This window comes from Eublepharis macularius, chromosome 12 (assembly GCF_028583425.1).
Source record: "Eublepharis macularius isolate TG4126 chromosome 12, MPM_Emac_v1.0, whole genome shotgun sequence".
Lineage (NCBI taxonomy): Eukaryota > Metazoa > Chordata > Lepidosauria > Squamata > Eublepharidae > Eublepharis > Eublepharis macularius.
Window position 1 is genome coordinate 31,312,314 of NC_072801.1, and position 16,219 is coordinate 31,328,532.

General features: G+C 40.9%; 1 protein-coding gene across 1 annotated transcript in view; it reads right to left on the bottom strand.

Moving 5' to 3' along the window:
* TANC2 (tetratricopeptide repeat, ankyrin repeat and coiled-coil containing 2) overlaps window positions 1-16,219 on the bottom strand; it is a 246,001-nt gene that overhangs the window by 135,177 nt on the left and 94,605 nt on the right. Inside the window, exon 3 of the mRNA XM_054995523.1 lies at window positions 3,106-3,177. Coding sequence (XP_054851498.1) covers window positions 3,106-3,177 — 72 coding nt within the window. The remainder of the gene's footprint in view (window positions 1-3,105; window positions 3,178-16,219) is intronic.

The window sequence follows — 16,219 nt, forward strand, 5'->3', positions numbered from 1 at the left end:
GCTATTGACAAGACAGCTCCTTGCTGATCTCTCTCACCCTCACAGTGGAAACCAGCCCCATGGTTCACCACAGAGCTGGGTGATGTAAAAAGGGCTGGAAAATTCTTGTGCTGAATCCAATAAAGCATGCTACAGAGCCCATTGGAAGACTTATGAAGTAGACATGATAGCAGCAAAGAAACATCATTTTTCTGCAACCATTGCATCATCTGGTTCTTGTCCATCTCATCTTGTTTAAGATATCTAGTCACCTATTGACTCCTAAATCTGAACACTTCCTGGCTCAGACAATTAGTTATGACACCTTTGCAAAGGTTTTTTTGCTGATAAAATATCTCAAATATGCTCCGATCTGGATACCAGCTGTAATATAGGCCAAGCAGAAATAATGCTTAACACACCATCTGGTCCACTTCTGAACCATTTTGACCCAGTTCAAGCCACAGATATTGACAGAATTCTAGCATCTGTGAAGGCCACTAATTGTACACTGGACTCCTGCCCAACCTGACCAGTAACATCTTGTAAAGACCACATAAAGGAGTTCTTGTCTATCATAAATCAGCCACTAACTCAAGACACCTTCCCTAAGCCTCTCAAAAAGATGGTCATCTGTCCACTACGTAAAAAAAATCTTTAGACAAAAATGATTCAGCCAATTATCACCTGGTCTCTAATCTGCCCTTTCTGGGCAAAATGGGTGAGACAGCAGTAGCTGACCAACTCCAGGCCTTCTTGGACAACTCTTGCACTCTGGACTCTTTTTAGCCTGGTTATAGGGGAAGGAGACAGCTCTAGTTGATGACCTCTGCCTGAATACAGACCAAGGCCATGCTTCCTTGTTGCTCTTTCTGGGTCTATCAGCAACCTTTGATAAAGTAGACCATGCCATCCTGCTGAGGCATTTGGAGGCAGAAGTAGGTATCAAGGGATGAACCTTGGAATGGTTTGAATTGTTCCTTATGGGAGTGTCTCACAGGGTTGCTATTGGAAACCAGCTCTGCTCAGTGTGAGCGTTATCTTGTGGGGTTCCACAAGACTCAATCTTATCCCCTCAGGTTATTCAACCTCTATATAAAGCCTTTAGGAGAAATCATTCACAGCTATGGAATTGGATGCCATCAATATGCAGATGATACACAGTTCTATCTCTCACTATCCAAGTCCCCTAGTGATGCTGCAGAGGTATTGAGTCACTGCTTGACAGTTGTTGTCAAATGGCTGAAACCAAACACATTGAAATTGAATGCAGACCAGGTGGAAGTGATGCTGGTTGTGCCTCTGAACTCTGATGGGGCCAAGTTGGCCCTGGCTGTCCCAGTAAAAAGTGTTAGGGCTAGATAGGATCCAGCACTGCTGCTAGAGAAGCAAGTAAATGCAGCAGCCAAAAAAGGCCTTCTCCCAGTTTAGATTAGCCTGGAACTACCTCAACATGGCTGATCTGGTCACCTGGATTTATGCCACAGTAACACTGAGACTAGACTCTACACAGGTCTCCCCTTAAAGTCAATTCGAAGACTCCAGATGATGCAAAACACTGCAGCTCATTTACTTTCAGGAGCTAGATGGAGCATGTATATCACTCCCATTCTGCACACATTCCACTGGCTACCCATCAGCTATTGAACTGAATTCAAGGTCATGACTATTATGTTCAAAGTCCTTCATGGCCTAGGCCTCTCATATCTGTGACACTGCCTCTCTCCCTATGTTCTACCACAGCAGTTTCACTTATTTGAACAAGGCCTTCTGGAGACACCACCATGCAGTTTGGCCAAATCAGCAACTACCCATACACATGCTTTCTCTGTGGTAGTCCCCACACTGAGGAATGGCCTGCCTGAGAAGGTCAGGAAACTTTCCACAAACTATGCAAAACTGAATGATTGAGGAGGGCTTTCTTCTAAGATTATGGCAGTGTGTCATAAGAAAGAGCTCAAAAAGATACCTTGGTAAGGGACAGGAGGTATCTACACTGCCTGCTGGTGTAGATACACTCCAACTGGATTGTTTGATGCTGCTGAAGATGTCATGTTAATTACTTACAGTTTACTTTAGAAAGCTTTCATCTATGTGTTTGGCTTTATGCTAGTTTTAAAATTTGCAGCTACCATACCCTATTGTATCTGTTTTCATTGAATGCCTTAACTGTTGATCATAGTGTATTTTCGCCCATGAATGTCCCAGCTATTGATTATATTGTATTCGCAGTATGCAGTTCACCTTGGATCTCAGTGAGAAAGGTGGGCTATAAATAAACAACAACAACAATCTGAGGCTGTTTCAAAACCTACAAAAGTACAGTTCTCTTCTATTAACGGTTGAAGAAGAAGCTAAAAGATGGAGAAGCACAACATAATTCTTGGCTGATCGCAAAGCAGAACAAACAGAAAGGAGTAAGTTAAGTAAGAATGGCATGACCAAATGTCTTGGACAGACAGTTTAAAAAGGCTTTTTAAAGTGAAGGATCCGGGGGAAATTGTTACAAATGCTAATTATGCTGTCCACAGATTTCCTCAAGAAGATAATTCTGGCTGCCTTTACTTCTGAAAGACAGAAAGTGTGTTCCTAGAGACGACATGGCAAGTCACAGAACGGACACTGCAAGGCAGCTGGAATAAGGCTTAATCATCTCAGATATTTGCATTCAGCTTCTGGAGGTGGGGGTGGAGATGATATACCAGCACAGAATTCCTTTACTGCAGCTGAGAAATCATTCCTTTGTCATAATACCCTTTATTGAGTTCTATAATGTAGCTCACATAATCTGCATTCTGATGGACTCTATCCTCAGAGAAAAGTGTTGCAAATTTATCAAACCCTATTCTCCTGCAGCCCCATGGCTTTGTTGTTCTTGTATGCCAAGGATAATAAAGTCTATTACAAGAAGAGGCCTATTAATTCAAGGAAACAGAATATTACTGTCTCAACCATATTTCACATGTAATGAATGTTTTTTTCATGGTCATAAGATTTGGGTTCCTACTACAAGACTATCTGATTCACTACAGCCCATTCTAGAGTTTTTGCCCCACATCTGTAATATCATAAAACAGAAGATGACAAATTGACTCTGCATGACACATGCAGTCTTTGTTTACCTACCTTGCCCAGAATGGCTCTGCCGGTAATCTACACTTGCCGGCCTTCGGTCTTTTGGTTCCTCGCCCCCTCCATCTGTAGAATAGCCAAAACAGCAGAAGTGTATCAGGACAGCAGAAAAATCAGGGTAAAATGGCTTTTCTTTCATAGCACTACTGTCTCTTAAGGGACAGCAGAGGAAACACGCCTTCTGATTTTATCTTGGTTACAATGGAGAGAAGGAAGCCTAAAAACAAAGCCTCTTTTTCTTAATCCCCCAATTCAGTATGTGTGGTTCTTTAAAAAATAGAGAGAGAGAAAAAATGGGATATGCTTTTAGTTTCTCTTGATGCCCCTTAAATATATGAACAAATACACAATGCTACGTTACATTGCTGCAAGACTGATCAGATTAGGTGTTTGTAGAACTTTTGTCAAAGTATATTTATAATAGAATAAAATAGAATAGAACAGAATAATATTAGTGCCCTTCAAGACAACTTAACACCCACTCAGAGTGGTTTACAAAGTGTGTTATTATTATCCTCACAACAATTAGTCTGTGAGGTGGGTGGGGCTGGGAGAGCTTCGAGAAGCTGTGACCGACCCAAGGTCACCCAGTGACTTCACGCAAAGGAGTGAAGAATCAAACCCGAACCTCTAGATTAGAGTCCTGCCGCCTTTAACCGCTACACCAAACTAGCTCTTTAAGTTAAATGTATGAAATAACTCCAGAATTGAAAAACAGCTGGATTATTCTATGAATCTCTGTTACAAGAAACCCACACAAATAAATGTTACTTAGAAAAAGCTGCCACAATAGAGAGTAGATAAAAATGAAGTTTTAAGCAATTAAAAATTGGATTTTAAAATTTTATACTGGATTTTCTTTATGAGTGCTTTTTAAAAATTAAGATATATTATATCTTAAAGATAGCTCATCATGAAATAGGGATTATACATTCTAATTCTATAGGATGCATGAGACAATATATTTAGAATGTTTAAGAAAAGTTCTGCAATCAAGTTCCAACAGTTCAAGGATTAGCAGGGTGGATTTAATTTAAATCGCGATTTAAATCACTAGTCAAGTCAGTAAGATTAGATTTAAATCATGGTTTTTTTACATAAAGACTCATTTTTTCTACAGAAAGACTCCTCACACTTAGCTTCTTGTACAGATCTAGTCTACTCACAACGATCTTCTATTCATTGAATTTTTTGAAACTTAGCACTTAAGAGGTAATGGGTTGGTTCTGTATACAAAGATTTGCAAAGGAACAATGGGATTAAGGTCTTTTTCTCAACTGTGTATGTTTATTTTATAATCTTTTTGCTATGAAGAAGAGACAAGATCTCTGCAGACACAAATTCACAGTTTTGAGAACTATAAAACCAAGCATCTGTGAAAATATCTTCTAGATACAAAAACTGCCCAATCTTACAGAAACCTCTGGAAGAGCATGACATTGTGTGAATTTGTTTACCAAAAAATTTAAACATTGCATGAATATACAGCCTCATGCTATATAATTAAAAATTAGTTCTTATTTCATGATTAGGGATGTGCGTTTCGGCATTCAGAATGCCGAAAGAATGCCGAAACAAAAGTGTTTCGGCTTCTTTCGGGGAATGCCGAAACGTTTCGGGGAATGCCGAAACGTTTCGGGTAGCCGAAAGAAAAAAGCCGAAACGTTTCGGGATTCTTTCGGCTTTCTTTCGGCTTTTCAATGGGAAAATGCCTCCGTCTTCCCGGACGTCTGGGGGAGGCATTTTCCCACCGAATAAGCCCAAAATTGGTGGGGACCTTCCTCTAACCCTTCTCTAACAACCACCCAAGTTTCAGACAGATTGGACTTTGGGGGGCCATGTTATGGCCCCCCAAAGCAGGTCCCCCCATCCTCCCATAAGAAAGCGAAGGAGCAGCATATTGTTAGCATGCTGCTGCTCATCTTTCTTCATTATTTCCTATGGGGAAAAAATGAAGAGGCAGGCTTCCTTTGCCAGGGGTGGCATTTTGCATGCAAAATGCCCCCTTACCCTCAGAGGCCCTTCTCCCACCCCTCCTCCCACCCCCCACCAAGGCTCAGCCTGCTCCCACTTGGGGGGGGGCATTTCATGGCCTCCCCAAGTAGGTGCTCTAATCTCTACCACTGACAGCTGGGGGAGGCTTGTGTTGCCAGGGGTGGCATTTTGCATGCAAAATGCCCCCCAACCCTCTGGGGCCCTTCTCCCACCCTTCCTCCCACCCCCCACCAAGGCTCAGACTGCTCCCACTGGGGGGGGGCATTTCATGGCCTCCCCAAGTAGGTCCTCTCAGCCCCTAAAGTCCACCCCTTACAGCCCCACACAAACCCAATTCCCCCCCAGCTGCCACACACAGACCCAAATCCCCACATTAGCCCCTCACAGACCCAAATCCACCCCCACCTGCCCCACACCCATAACCCCAGGAACAGGCTGGCAAAGGCCAGCCCTCTCCCTTTGTTCCCTATGCTGGGAACTTCTAAACTCTCTTTCCCTGGGCAATTCTGCACAGCCCAGGGGTGCCACAATGGTGGGCACACTTCTGAGTGCCAGCTGGTCCCTGTGAAAGAGCACCTGAACCACAGACACCCTCCCTCAAATTCCCCCGCCACCTACAGAGATGGCTGGCCAGCCAGCCCCATTGTTCCCTATGATGGGAACCAACTGCACAACAAAGAATAAAACAAGAACAACACAAAATAAAGTTTTAAATTTTTTTTTCTCCCTTCCAAAGTACAAGTAGGCAAAGCATTATGACACATTACACCAGCAGTCTCCCACACAGAAAAATAACACAACTCACTTAACATCAGAGAATCACAAAGAACGATTCCTGTCAAAAACACTTTATTTCTTGAACAGCTTTAGGTTACACAGCAGGGGGGAACACCAAAGGGCATGGCAGCACTATCTTACACAAACATAACACAACTCACTTAACATCAGAGAATCACAAAGCACAATTCCTGTCAAAAACACTTTATTTCTTGAACAGCTTTAGGTTACACAGCAGGGGGGAACACCAAAGGGCATGGCAGCACTATCTTACACAAAAATAACACAACTCACTTAACATCAGAGAATCACAAAAACACAATTCCTGGCAAAAACACTTTATTTCTTGAACAGCTTTAGGTTACACAGTAGGAGGGCACAACAGGGCATGATAGCAATGTACTACAAAAAATAATACAACCCACTTCACCGTTTTTGACAGCAATTGTGTTTGTGTGATTCTCTGATGTGAAGTGAGTTGTGTTATTTTTGTGTAAGATACTGCTTCCATGCCCTTTGGTGTTCCCCCCCTGCTGTGTAGCCTAAAGCTGTTCAAGAAATAAAGTGTTTTTGACAGGAATTGTGCTTTTGTGATTCTCTGATGTTAAGTGAGTTGTGTTATTTTTGTGTAAGATAGTGCTGCCATGCCCTTTGGTGATCCCCCCTGCTGTGTAACCTAAAGCTGTTCAAGAAATAAAGTGTTTTTGACAGGAATCGTGCTTTGTGATTCTCTGATGTTAAGTGAGTTGTGTTATTTTTCTGTGTGGGGAACTGCTGGTGTAATGTGTCATAATGCTTTGCCTACTTGTACTTTGGAAGGGAGAAAAAAAATTTAAAACTTTATTTTGTGTTGTTCTTGTTTTATTCTTTGTTGTGCAGTTGGTTCCCATCATAGGGAACAATGGGGCTGGCTGGCCAGCCATCTCTGTAGGTGGCGGGGGAATTTGAGGGAGGGTGTCTGTGGTTCAGGTGCTCTTTCACAGGGACCAGCTGGCACTCAGAAGTGTGCCCACCATTGTGGCACCCCTGGGCTGTGCAGAATTGCCCAGGGAAAGAGAGTTTAGAAGTTCCCAGCATAGGGAACAAAGGGAGAGGGCTGGCCTTTGCCAGCCTGTTCCTGGGGTTATGGGTGTGGGGCAGGTGGGGGTGGATTTGGGTCTGTGAGGGGCTAATGTGGGGATTTGGGTCTGTGTGTGGCAGCTGGGGGGGAATTGGGTTTGTGTGGGGCTGTAAGGGGTGGACTTTAGGGGCTAAGAGGACCTACTTGGGGAGGCCATGAAATGCCCCCCCCAAGTGGGAGCAGGCTGAGCCTTGGTGGGGGGTGGGAGGAGGGGTGGGAGAAGGGCCCCAGAGGGTTGGGGGGCATTTTGCATGCAAAATGCCACCCCTGGCAACACAAGCCTCCCCCAGCTGTCAGTGGTAGAGATTAGAGCACCTACTTGGGGAGGCCATGAAATGGCCCCCCCAAGTGGGAGCAGGCTGAGCCTTGGTGGGGGGTGGGAGGAGGGGTGGGAGAAGGGCACCAGAGGGTTGGGGGGCATTTTGCATGCAAAATGCCACCCCTGGCAACACAAGCCTCCCCCAGCTGTCAGTGGTAGAGATTAGAGCACCTACTTGGGGAGGCCATGAAATGGCCCCCCCAAGTGGGATCAGGCTGAGCCTTGGTGGGGGGTGGGAGGAGGGGTGGGAGAAGGGCCTCTGAGGGTAAGGGGGCATTTTGCATGCAAAATGCCACCCCTGGCAAAGGAAGCCTGCCTCTTCATTTTTTCCCCATAGGAAATAATGAAGAAAGATGAGCAGCAGCATGCTAACAATATGCTGCTCCTTCGCTTTCTTATGGGAGGATGGGGGACCTGCTTTGGGGGGCCATAACATGGCCCCCCAAAGTTCAATCTGTCTGAAACTTGGGTGGTTGTTAGAGAAGGGTTAGAGGAAGGTCCCCACCAATTTTGGGCTTATTCGGTGGGAAAATGCCTCCTCCAGGCGTCCTGGAAGACGGAGGCATTTTCCCATAGAAAAAAGCCGAAAGAATGCTGAAATAATGCCGAAAGAATCCCGAAAGTCGAAAGCCGAAAGAGATTCTTGTTTCGGCTTTCGGCTTTAACGATAGAGAATCTTCTTTCGGCTTTCTACTTTCGGCTATAGCCGAAAATTTTTGGCTTGCACACCCCTATTCATGATGATAACCTTTGGACTATAGTGTATTTTAAATAGAAAACTATCTTTAGATAAATTTTTCCTCAAAAAACATTTTATTAAAAAAATCCAATTGAAATTTAAAAAATCCGATTTAAATAGAAAAAATCCAATTTTTTTTTAATCACTGATTTTTATCCACCCTGAGGATTAGTGATCCATGCTTATGGGACTCCAGAGACTTCTGTATAAATTGTTCAAGTGAATTGTTCCATCTACCCAGTAGGTCTCTCTCAGTGCTCAATCTTGAATATATTTTTTCTGTAATACTAGTCCAATTACAATGCTTACTAGATGTCACATCCTATTGATTGCATTGATTTGCATTGAGCAATTTGCCTTGAGTCTCAGTAAGAAAGGCAGATTATAAATAAAGTAAAAAGATAATATCAGAGATGCTTAGTTTTGCTCTGATTTGAGGCTCCAGAGAAAGTATAAATATTTTATAATAAATAAGATATATAGATGTATACAGGGAAAAGAATGAAATAACAAGCCTCAATCATACTGCCTCTGAAAATTTGTGTATACAGGATCGATCCTTTACCTCTCTCTCAAAAGTGCAAAGTTTCAAGAAGTTCAACAAACAGACTGTTGAGAGAAGAATAGATCTGGATAAGCAGAAATATAGAGATAAATGTGTGAACAAAGGGGCAAGCAATAGAAACAAAAACAGAACTGTTTCCAAAAGTCTTGAGGCCTTTCTGACTTGCTTTCATTGTGTTGGATCCAGTGATGCACAAGTAGAAATATAAACAGAATTAGCATAGTTCCACTTGTGCAAGATCTTGTGAAACATCTGGCATTTTCTTCCATATATACTATAGTGCCCAGAATTTGGATGCACAAGATCTTGAGCAAGTGGGAATACAATAAATTTGATGTAGTCCCAATGACTACTGGTCCCTTCCTTGCATTTTAATGAAGTTCCTCTATCTGTAGGTAAGACAGACTTGCATGCAAGATGCAAATAGCGCAACAGAGAAATGAAAGGCCTGGTTGCTTGAATGAAACACCATAATGAAAAGTGTTCCTTCTCAAGAGGAAGCCGTATTGAACTTGAAGATGATGAAAGGGCCATGTCAGAACTTCCTGTTGTTAAACTTTTTCATTTCGTTTTTCTTAATTATTTATTTAGAAAATTTCTATGCTGCCCCACCAGAGAATCTGCCCTAAGTGGCTTACAAAACAAAACATAAACTACTGAGTGGCTTAAAACCAGTTTTATATTTTTCAAGATAAAGGTAAACTATCAAAACAGTGCTGAAAGATCAGCCACTTAATTAAAAGCCTAGGGGAAAAGAAATGTTTGGGCCTGGGGCCTTAACGAGTGTAACATCGGCACCAGTGAGACTCAAGGTGAAGGGCATGGCTGTTTCAATTACATCATGGATGTCACATCACCTGCCCGAAAAGGGGAGGGGAAACCATCATCCAGAAGCAACAATAGAAAAGTTTGTGGTAAGAACCAGAGGATTACAAAAAGAGACAACTGATGAAAAATGGCCCTGTTTATTTATGCAACGAACTCTGCTTTCTGTATGATTGAGAAGCTACACTCCATTAACATGACCGAGTCATCAAGCCCAGGATGCAGTCCATGCAGGCATACTGCTGGCTAAACTAGTCCATGAAAGAGAAACTCAGCCACATGTAAGATGTCTAGAGGATAAAATTGTAAACACGAGTCTTCATGAGTAGAGAAATGTCCACAATGATCCTGTTATATGTGCTTGTGTGACAACAGAAGAGAATATCTTCCTTACAGGAAAAACTCATGAATCAGGAAGTGCATGCAAAGCAGACTATTTAAAAGAAGTAGCTGGAAAAGCTGTAACAAGCTGTGGAAAAAAATGCCTAGTATATAGCTTGGTTACAGACAATGCTGCCAATCTATCTAAGATGAAAAGATGGGGGAGGGGCCCTTGGAGCAGCTAACAGGAGCACCAGCAGGGGGTGATTCAGCCCGGCTGCTGCCAGGACCCATAACCCAGCTGAAAGCTGAAGGCAAAAAATCTCCTTGGGGAGGAGATAGTTTTGGTGCCATGACCAAGAAGGCCCTTTCTCAGGTTGCCATTTGTCTAGCGTCAAATGGCAAGGGCACCCAAAGCAGGGCCCCTGAAGATGGCTGTAGTGGTCAAATAGGATGATATGGAGGTAGTCTGGTCCCACTCCCAAGCCATAATTCAGTCCAGTTCAGATAAATCATTTGGAACTTGAAAAAGAAAAACAAGCTCTCTTGCTTAAGCAAATAGGAAAATTAAAGTCAATATGATTTATTTAGCTGCAGAAGCCAATATATACATTTCTTATGCTGACCTGGCTGACACAAATGATTTTTTTAAAAAAAATCATTTAACTATTATACTTAAAATGATTTTAACAAAACAAAACTTGATTGTTTTTACTAAATTCAGAGACAAATATTTTTCTAAAAATATATGTTTGCTGTCAAAGAAGAAAACCCAAATACATAGCATTGTTGCATTTAGTTAAATAAAACAGTTAAAATGCCTATCTGGTGCTAATGCAGCACAGCAAGAATATTCTCTAAAAAGGAATGATGTCCCTGTGGAAGGGGAAATCCTTCATTACTTGATGACTTCATAAATATCTGCATATATATACAGATATAAATACAATCGTATTTATATATATACATATATATAAAGATATAAATACAATTGTTCATTTTCTGATATAACTGCAAAAGTAATCTGAAAAAAATTCAAAATCAATCACTGTTTTAAAATGTATAATGTATCCTTTCTAAAATGAAACCTACATCTATCTCTGAGTTGTGAAGAACTAAGGTTATACTAACCAAAAAGAACATAGATAACTATTATTTTCCTGACTAGTGATTTAAACGTTGTCTAAATCAAATCAAACCTGTTGCAACAGCAGACACAAATATACAAATAAACCTCTGGGGACTGATGAGGAGGACATTTAAATATTATGCAATTAATTACGTGCATTCTTCAGCAATCAAATTATCACGCAGACAATATCATGATGCACATTAATACTTATATTGACATAGAAAAACAGGATACAAATAATTAAATATCTTTATTTTAGAACATGAAAAATGCGTAACTAAATGTGCCTAAAAAGCACAGCCACTTCAACAACTAATTTTAACACTAATTACATATGTATATTATATACTTACTGATTCCAGAAATAATTTTTTCCATCAAATTTTACAATGGAAATCACACAGAAATCTACAAAGTTATTAAGATTTCGTCCTGTTACTGAAAGGTGTCCACTCGCTAACCTGATGACTTTCAGCTTCCATTTGATTAATGATTTGATTAATACCTGGCGACCTTTGCATTCCAGACTAGTTCTCCCCTTGCAAAGAATATAACCTTTTACAAGTTATTTTCACTCTCTTTTTTCTGGCACCCAGAAGCCTCTGCACAAAATCAAGGCTAGAAGTGTCTGGTTGTAAAGGGTTGCTGCCAGAATATTGAGATAAGCATATAAAGTGAAGTTTGTATAGGAGTCATGATGGGTTTTTCATGGGGAAAAGAAGGGATATGGTGAGGAGCAGAAGGGAAAGATATAGGATAATGCTCAAAGTTTTTCATATGGGATCACATTTTTGTAAAGAAATAATTTAAACTGTCTATAAGGGACCCAGATATTTTAGTTAGAACAATCTATGTGGAATGGTTCTCCTGCTTGGGCTTCTTCTATATAGGGTCCTTGCTCCTGCTGGTCTGCATATCCCCTCAAATGGGACAACCTAACAGGCATTATTTGGCATTCTGGGCACTACAGAGCTCAGAATGAACCAAACAACATGGTTCTCAGCTTCCACAGAAATTTAAATTAGACATAGGCCAACATATTCCTGTCTCTACTCCCCTGTTCCACAATGCCTTCTGCCACAATATCATCAGCTACAGGAAGGTAGACCATGGTGTTCTGAGCACAGTCAGAATTAGGCTAGTTGCCCATTTATCTACAAACTTGGCCTGGTAGTGCTTGGCTCCAAGGAGAGCTGGGAGAAACTCAGGTGAAAACTTCTGCAGCTAAATTATGGCTTTATTATAGAGTTTCTGGTGATTCCTAGAGCTACCCATTGTTGCTTCTGGATTGTACCTGTAAATGATGTACCAGCACAGAGGCCAGCGACATTTTCCCTTATTTTTCTCTCACTGCCACAGTTCTTTTAATTTAATTCACTCTAAAGTGAAAAGCCTACTCTCATTACCGTTGCAAAAATTATACATTTTTGTATAATTATACAAAATTATACATTTCAGAACTTAAAGAAAAACCTAAACAAAGTAAATTATCCCAGAAACAGGGAAGGTAAGCAAGATTATAAACAGAATAAAATGGCCTTTTTATTAGACACATGGTATGTATAGTGTAAAGATAAAAGTGTATCAATAAGTCACAACAACCAACTCATGGCAACTCATGTTCTCAAGGCTGAGCAGAGGTGGTTTGCTATTGCCTTCCTCTTCAAAACAACCCCAAGTACTGACCCTGCTTAGCTTCCAAGTTCTGATGAGACTGGGCTAGTCTCTACTATTAGGGCTGCTAAACGTATAGTGTAGCTATGGCTAAATTGATGGGCGTAGCTTAACACTGTTTCTTTCAACTCTTCTGTTACCTCCTCTTCAATGAGGACAATTTTGTTTCAAATCAGAAAATACACATGGACTGGCTTTTATCTTTTTGCTTTTTAACTAAATAATAAGTCATTAATTTTCTTTATTCTGTTTTCTTTCTGTTCAAAATATAACTGCTTACAAACGTATATTGCCTTACTGGTTTCATTTGTATATAAAGTTCTAATTGCTTCCTGTATTATTTTATTTGAATTTTATATTCTTTTAAAGTAGTTTTATGTTCAGTTTCTAGATATTTAATCACTGCAATTAATCCATCCTCAAATTTGTTATGCTTTTATTTTTTTCAAGCAGCAGCTTATATAAATAAACGTCTTATGAAAAAAGCTTTGCTTGTGTTCTAAACAGTTTGTGAAGAAATTTCTTCTGAATTATTGATTTTTAAAATTTAATTAACAAATCTTGTTTCAGTAACACAGTATTGAGTTTCCATTTGGATCATACTTTCCTATTATCCTAAAATTTTCCAAAATGGGATACACGTGAATGATCAAATAATGTTTGGGGTTCTATTTGTATGTCGGTCCACAGAAGTAGCAATCCTAGGTTGATAAAGATCATATCATCTGAGGGTTAGAGAAAAAGGTATAAAGTTTTTTGGCTGTATTAAAGTATCTCCAAATGTCTGTCACTTGTAAATAGTTTAAAACTTCATGGTAAAAAGTTAGATATTGTTTTGGTTATATTTGAATGATCTCCTTCAAAAACAAATTAATGCACATGCACTGTAGCAACATATCTGGACATCACCATATATATTGATATAGGTTAGATGGTTCTTCTGATTGACACAAGGTCACACAACTGTGTTACTGTTTCGTGCCCCTCTCTAAGGTTGTTCTATTCTAGGCTTCTAGATTCCCTTTGTGGTATGTCTAGCTATGGGGTTGGGCTAGCCCTATTTTTGTGTGCAGAGGCATCTTCTGTTATTTTCTTGGTTAAATCCAGCAACTCTTCTCCTGTATTTCTAACTATATCTATAACACTGGGCTCAAGCTGCTAGACCTCAATGAGGATTTCACCTCATCACCAGCTTTATTCCTCTATAGAACTTCTATGTCCCAGTGGGGGCAGCAGATCCTCTGCTCTCACCCTTCACCCCCGCAACCACTCACCTGGCAGGTAGGGGGGAAAGACAGAGGTACAGGCCTCTTGGGTGAACTCCCAGGGCAGCATGACATCACTCCCAGGACGTCATCATGCAGGCCACAGGAGCGCTCCCATACTTCCCACCATACTGATTTGGGCCCCAAACAGGGCTCCTGGGGCCTGTGCGATGAAGTGATCCTGGAAGTGACATCATCACACTGCCCCAGGAGCCAATGCAAAGGGTGTGCACAAAGACAGAAGAAAAGGCAAGTGCCAAGACCCCCCCTTACCCTCCTGCCCTCCCCGCATCGGGAGGGTAAGGGGACCTGGCAGCCCTATTCCTCTGCCACCTCAGAATATATTGGATCCCTTTGTGATGACACCAGCAGGTTGAGAGTTAAGAGAAATGCTTTTCTAGTAACCTGCAATCCAGACATTCTCCCACTGCAATTTGATTGCCGAAAATAGTGTCTTAAAATATTTCTCTACCTGGTTTTCGTAAAAAACCTAGAGAACATGGGTTTTAAAAGGAGTATGCACTAAAACATCCAAAATAAAGAAAAGCGGTTGGAAGGCAAAAAGCAAAACAGAATAGAACAAAAAAAGAAAGCATATCCAATGTAAAACCAACCTCACTCCCAAAACAATTTTTAAAAAAATCTCAGTAACCTACAACACTTACTGCACAGCACCCAATAAATAAAAGTGTGACAGAAATATTTTCCAGGGAGAAAAAAAACATCATTTAGACAGGAATGACTCCTTGACTTTTCAGCTCTTCCTACAGAATCCAACCTTATAATCCTCAGATTTTATTTACAATTATATTTACTTATCTTGACACTTTTAACCCACTTTTCTCCACTCAATGCAAACTTGAAGGAGTTCACAAGGTGAAAAACAGCAACAGAAGAAAACCATCGAACACCACAACTATTTAAGCCCAGGTTACCTAGCAACAAAACTACCTGCCATTAATAGCATGAAAGCTGAACTAGACAAGACAAATTACACAGGGCTATGCAAGTGTCTAGAATCGTGTCCCTTCCTACCTGCTCATGTCCATTTTACCCCTGGTGAACATGTGTGTGTCCTTTAGCCTTGGTCCATGCATGTGTCGGGTAACTGGTGTAGTCGTAGTTGCAAGTATTCATGGTCATAATCAGCAAGTCACTATTGCAGACAATTGATTTTGGGTGGCTTCTGCTTCCCTCTCCCCTCTTTCTGCCCTTAGATCTGGCTTACACCCAAACTGTTTTGCTTTTAAATTCTCCATTTTCTAGTTGACTCTGTCGCCTCCCTACTACTTCTTCCTGCTCCCTTAACTTCCTTCTCCCTTAACTTCTTTCTCTTCCTCTCCATGCAGCATCTTTAGTCAGGATAAGGAGGAGGTGGGAAGAAAGATCGTGGCAAAACAATTAAGCATCTGAGCAAAAGTTCTGAAACATGCCGGATACATGAATCTGAAACGGACAGGGGGTGGGGGTACTCATTCTCCAGTTCACCTTGGCAATACAGAGCAAATTGAGTAAGATTTAGCCATTGTTTCCAATGGGAAATGTGGTTCAGGGCTTTCTGGGGATTGGGGGGGGCATTTTAGGACCAAATTTTACAAAATTTGCTGGGGGCTTACTCCTAACTGTTATCTAAAGACCCCCAAGTTTCATGAAGACTGGACTTCAGGGATCCATTTTATGGGCCTCTAAAGAAGATGCCCCCAGCCACCTCCAATCTCCATTATTCCCTAGAGGGAAAACTGGGAGCTTGAATGGCATTTTGCAAGCAAAATCCATAGAATTTGCTTGGAACCTACTCCAAACTGTCCTCTAAAGACCTTCTCCCCCAAAGAGTGGATGACATTAAAGAATAAGAAACTATTAGCCCTAGAGGGATATAAAAAATTTTTTGGATGGCACGCATACCTATGGCACGACAAAGTAAAGGTCAACTCGATGTTCCTACATTATTTTGTAAGGAGAAGTTTATATACAATCTGGAAGAAGTACAGAATTTACTTACAAGAAGGAACCCCCTTGTGGGTGGTTCCATACGAGGTGATAGATCCGAGAGCTGTTGATAATGAACAACAATGTTTAACATACAAAGAAATAACTAAAATTGAAGTATCTAAACTTAGAATAAAGACGCAAGAGGAACTATCACCTAACTACGATTGGTTCCAGTACAGACAGATTAGAGATTTATACAATTCGGACTCTGCAAAAGGGGGCATACGAACAGAGAACTCGGAACTAGAGCAGACCCTTCTTAAAGAAGACAAGAAAAGAATATCCAAGGTATACCAAGTACTGTTGAAATGGTATACTGAGGATGAGATAGTTAAAACACAGATGGTGAAATGGGCTATAAATTTCAATAAAGAAATAACAATG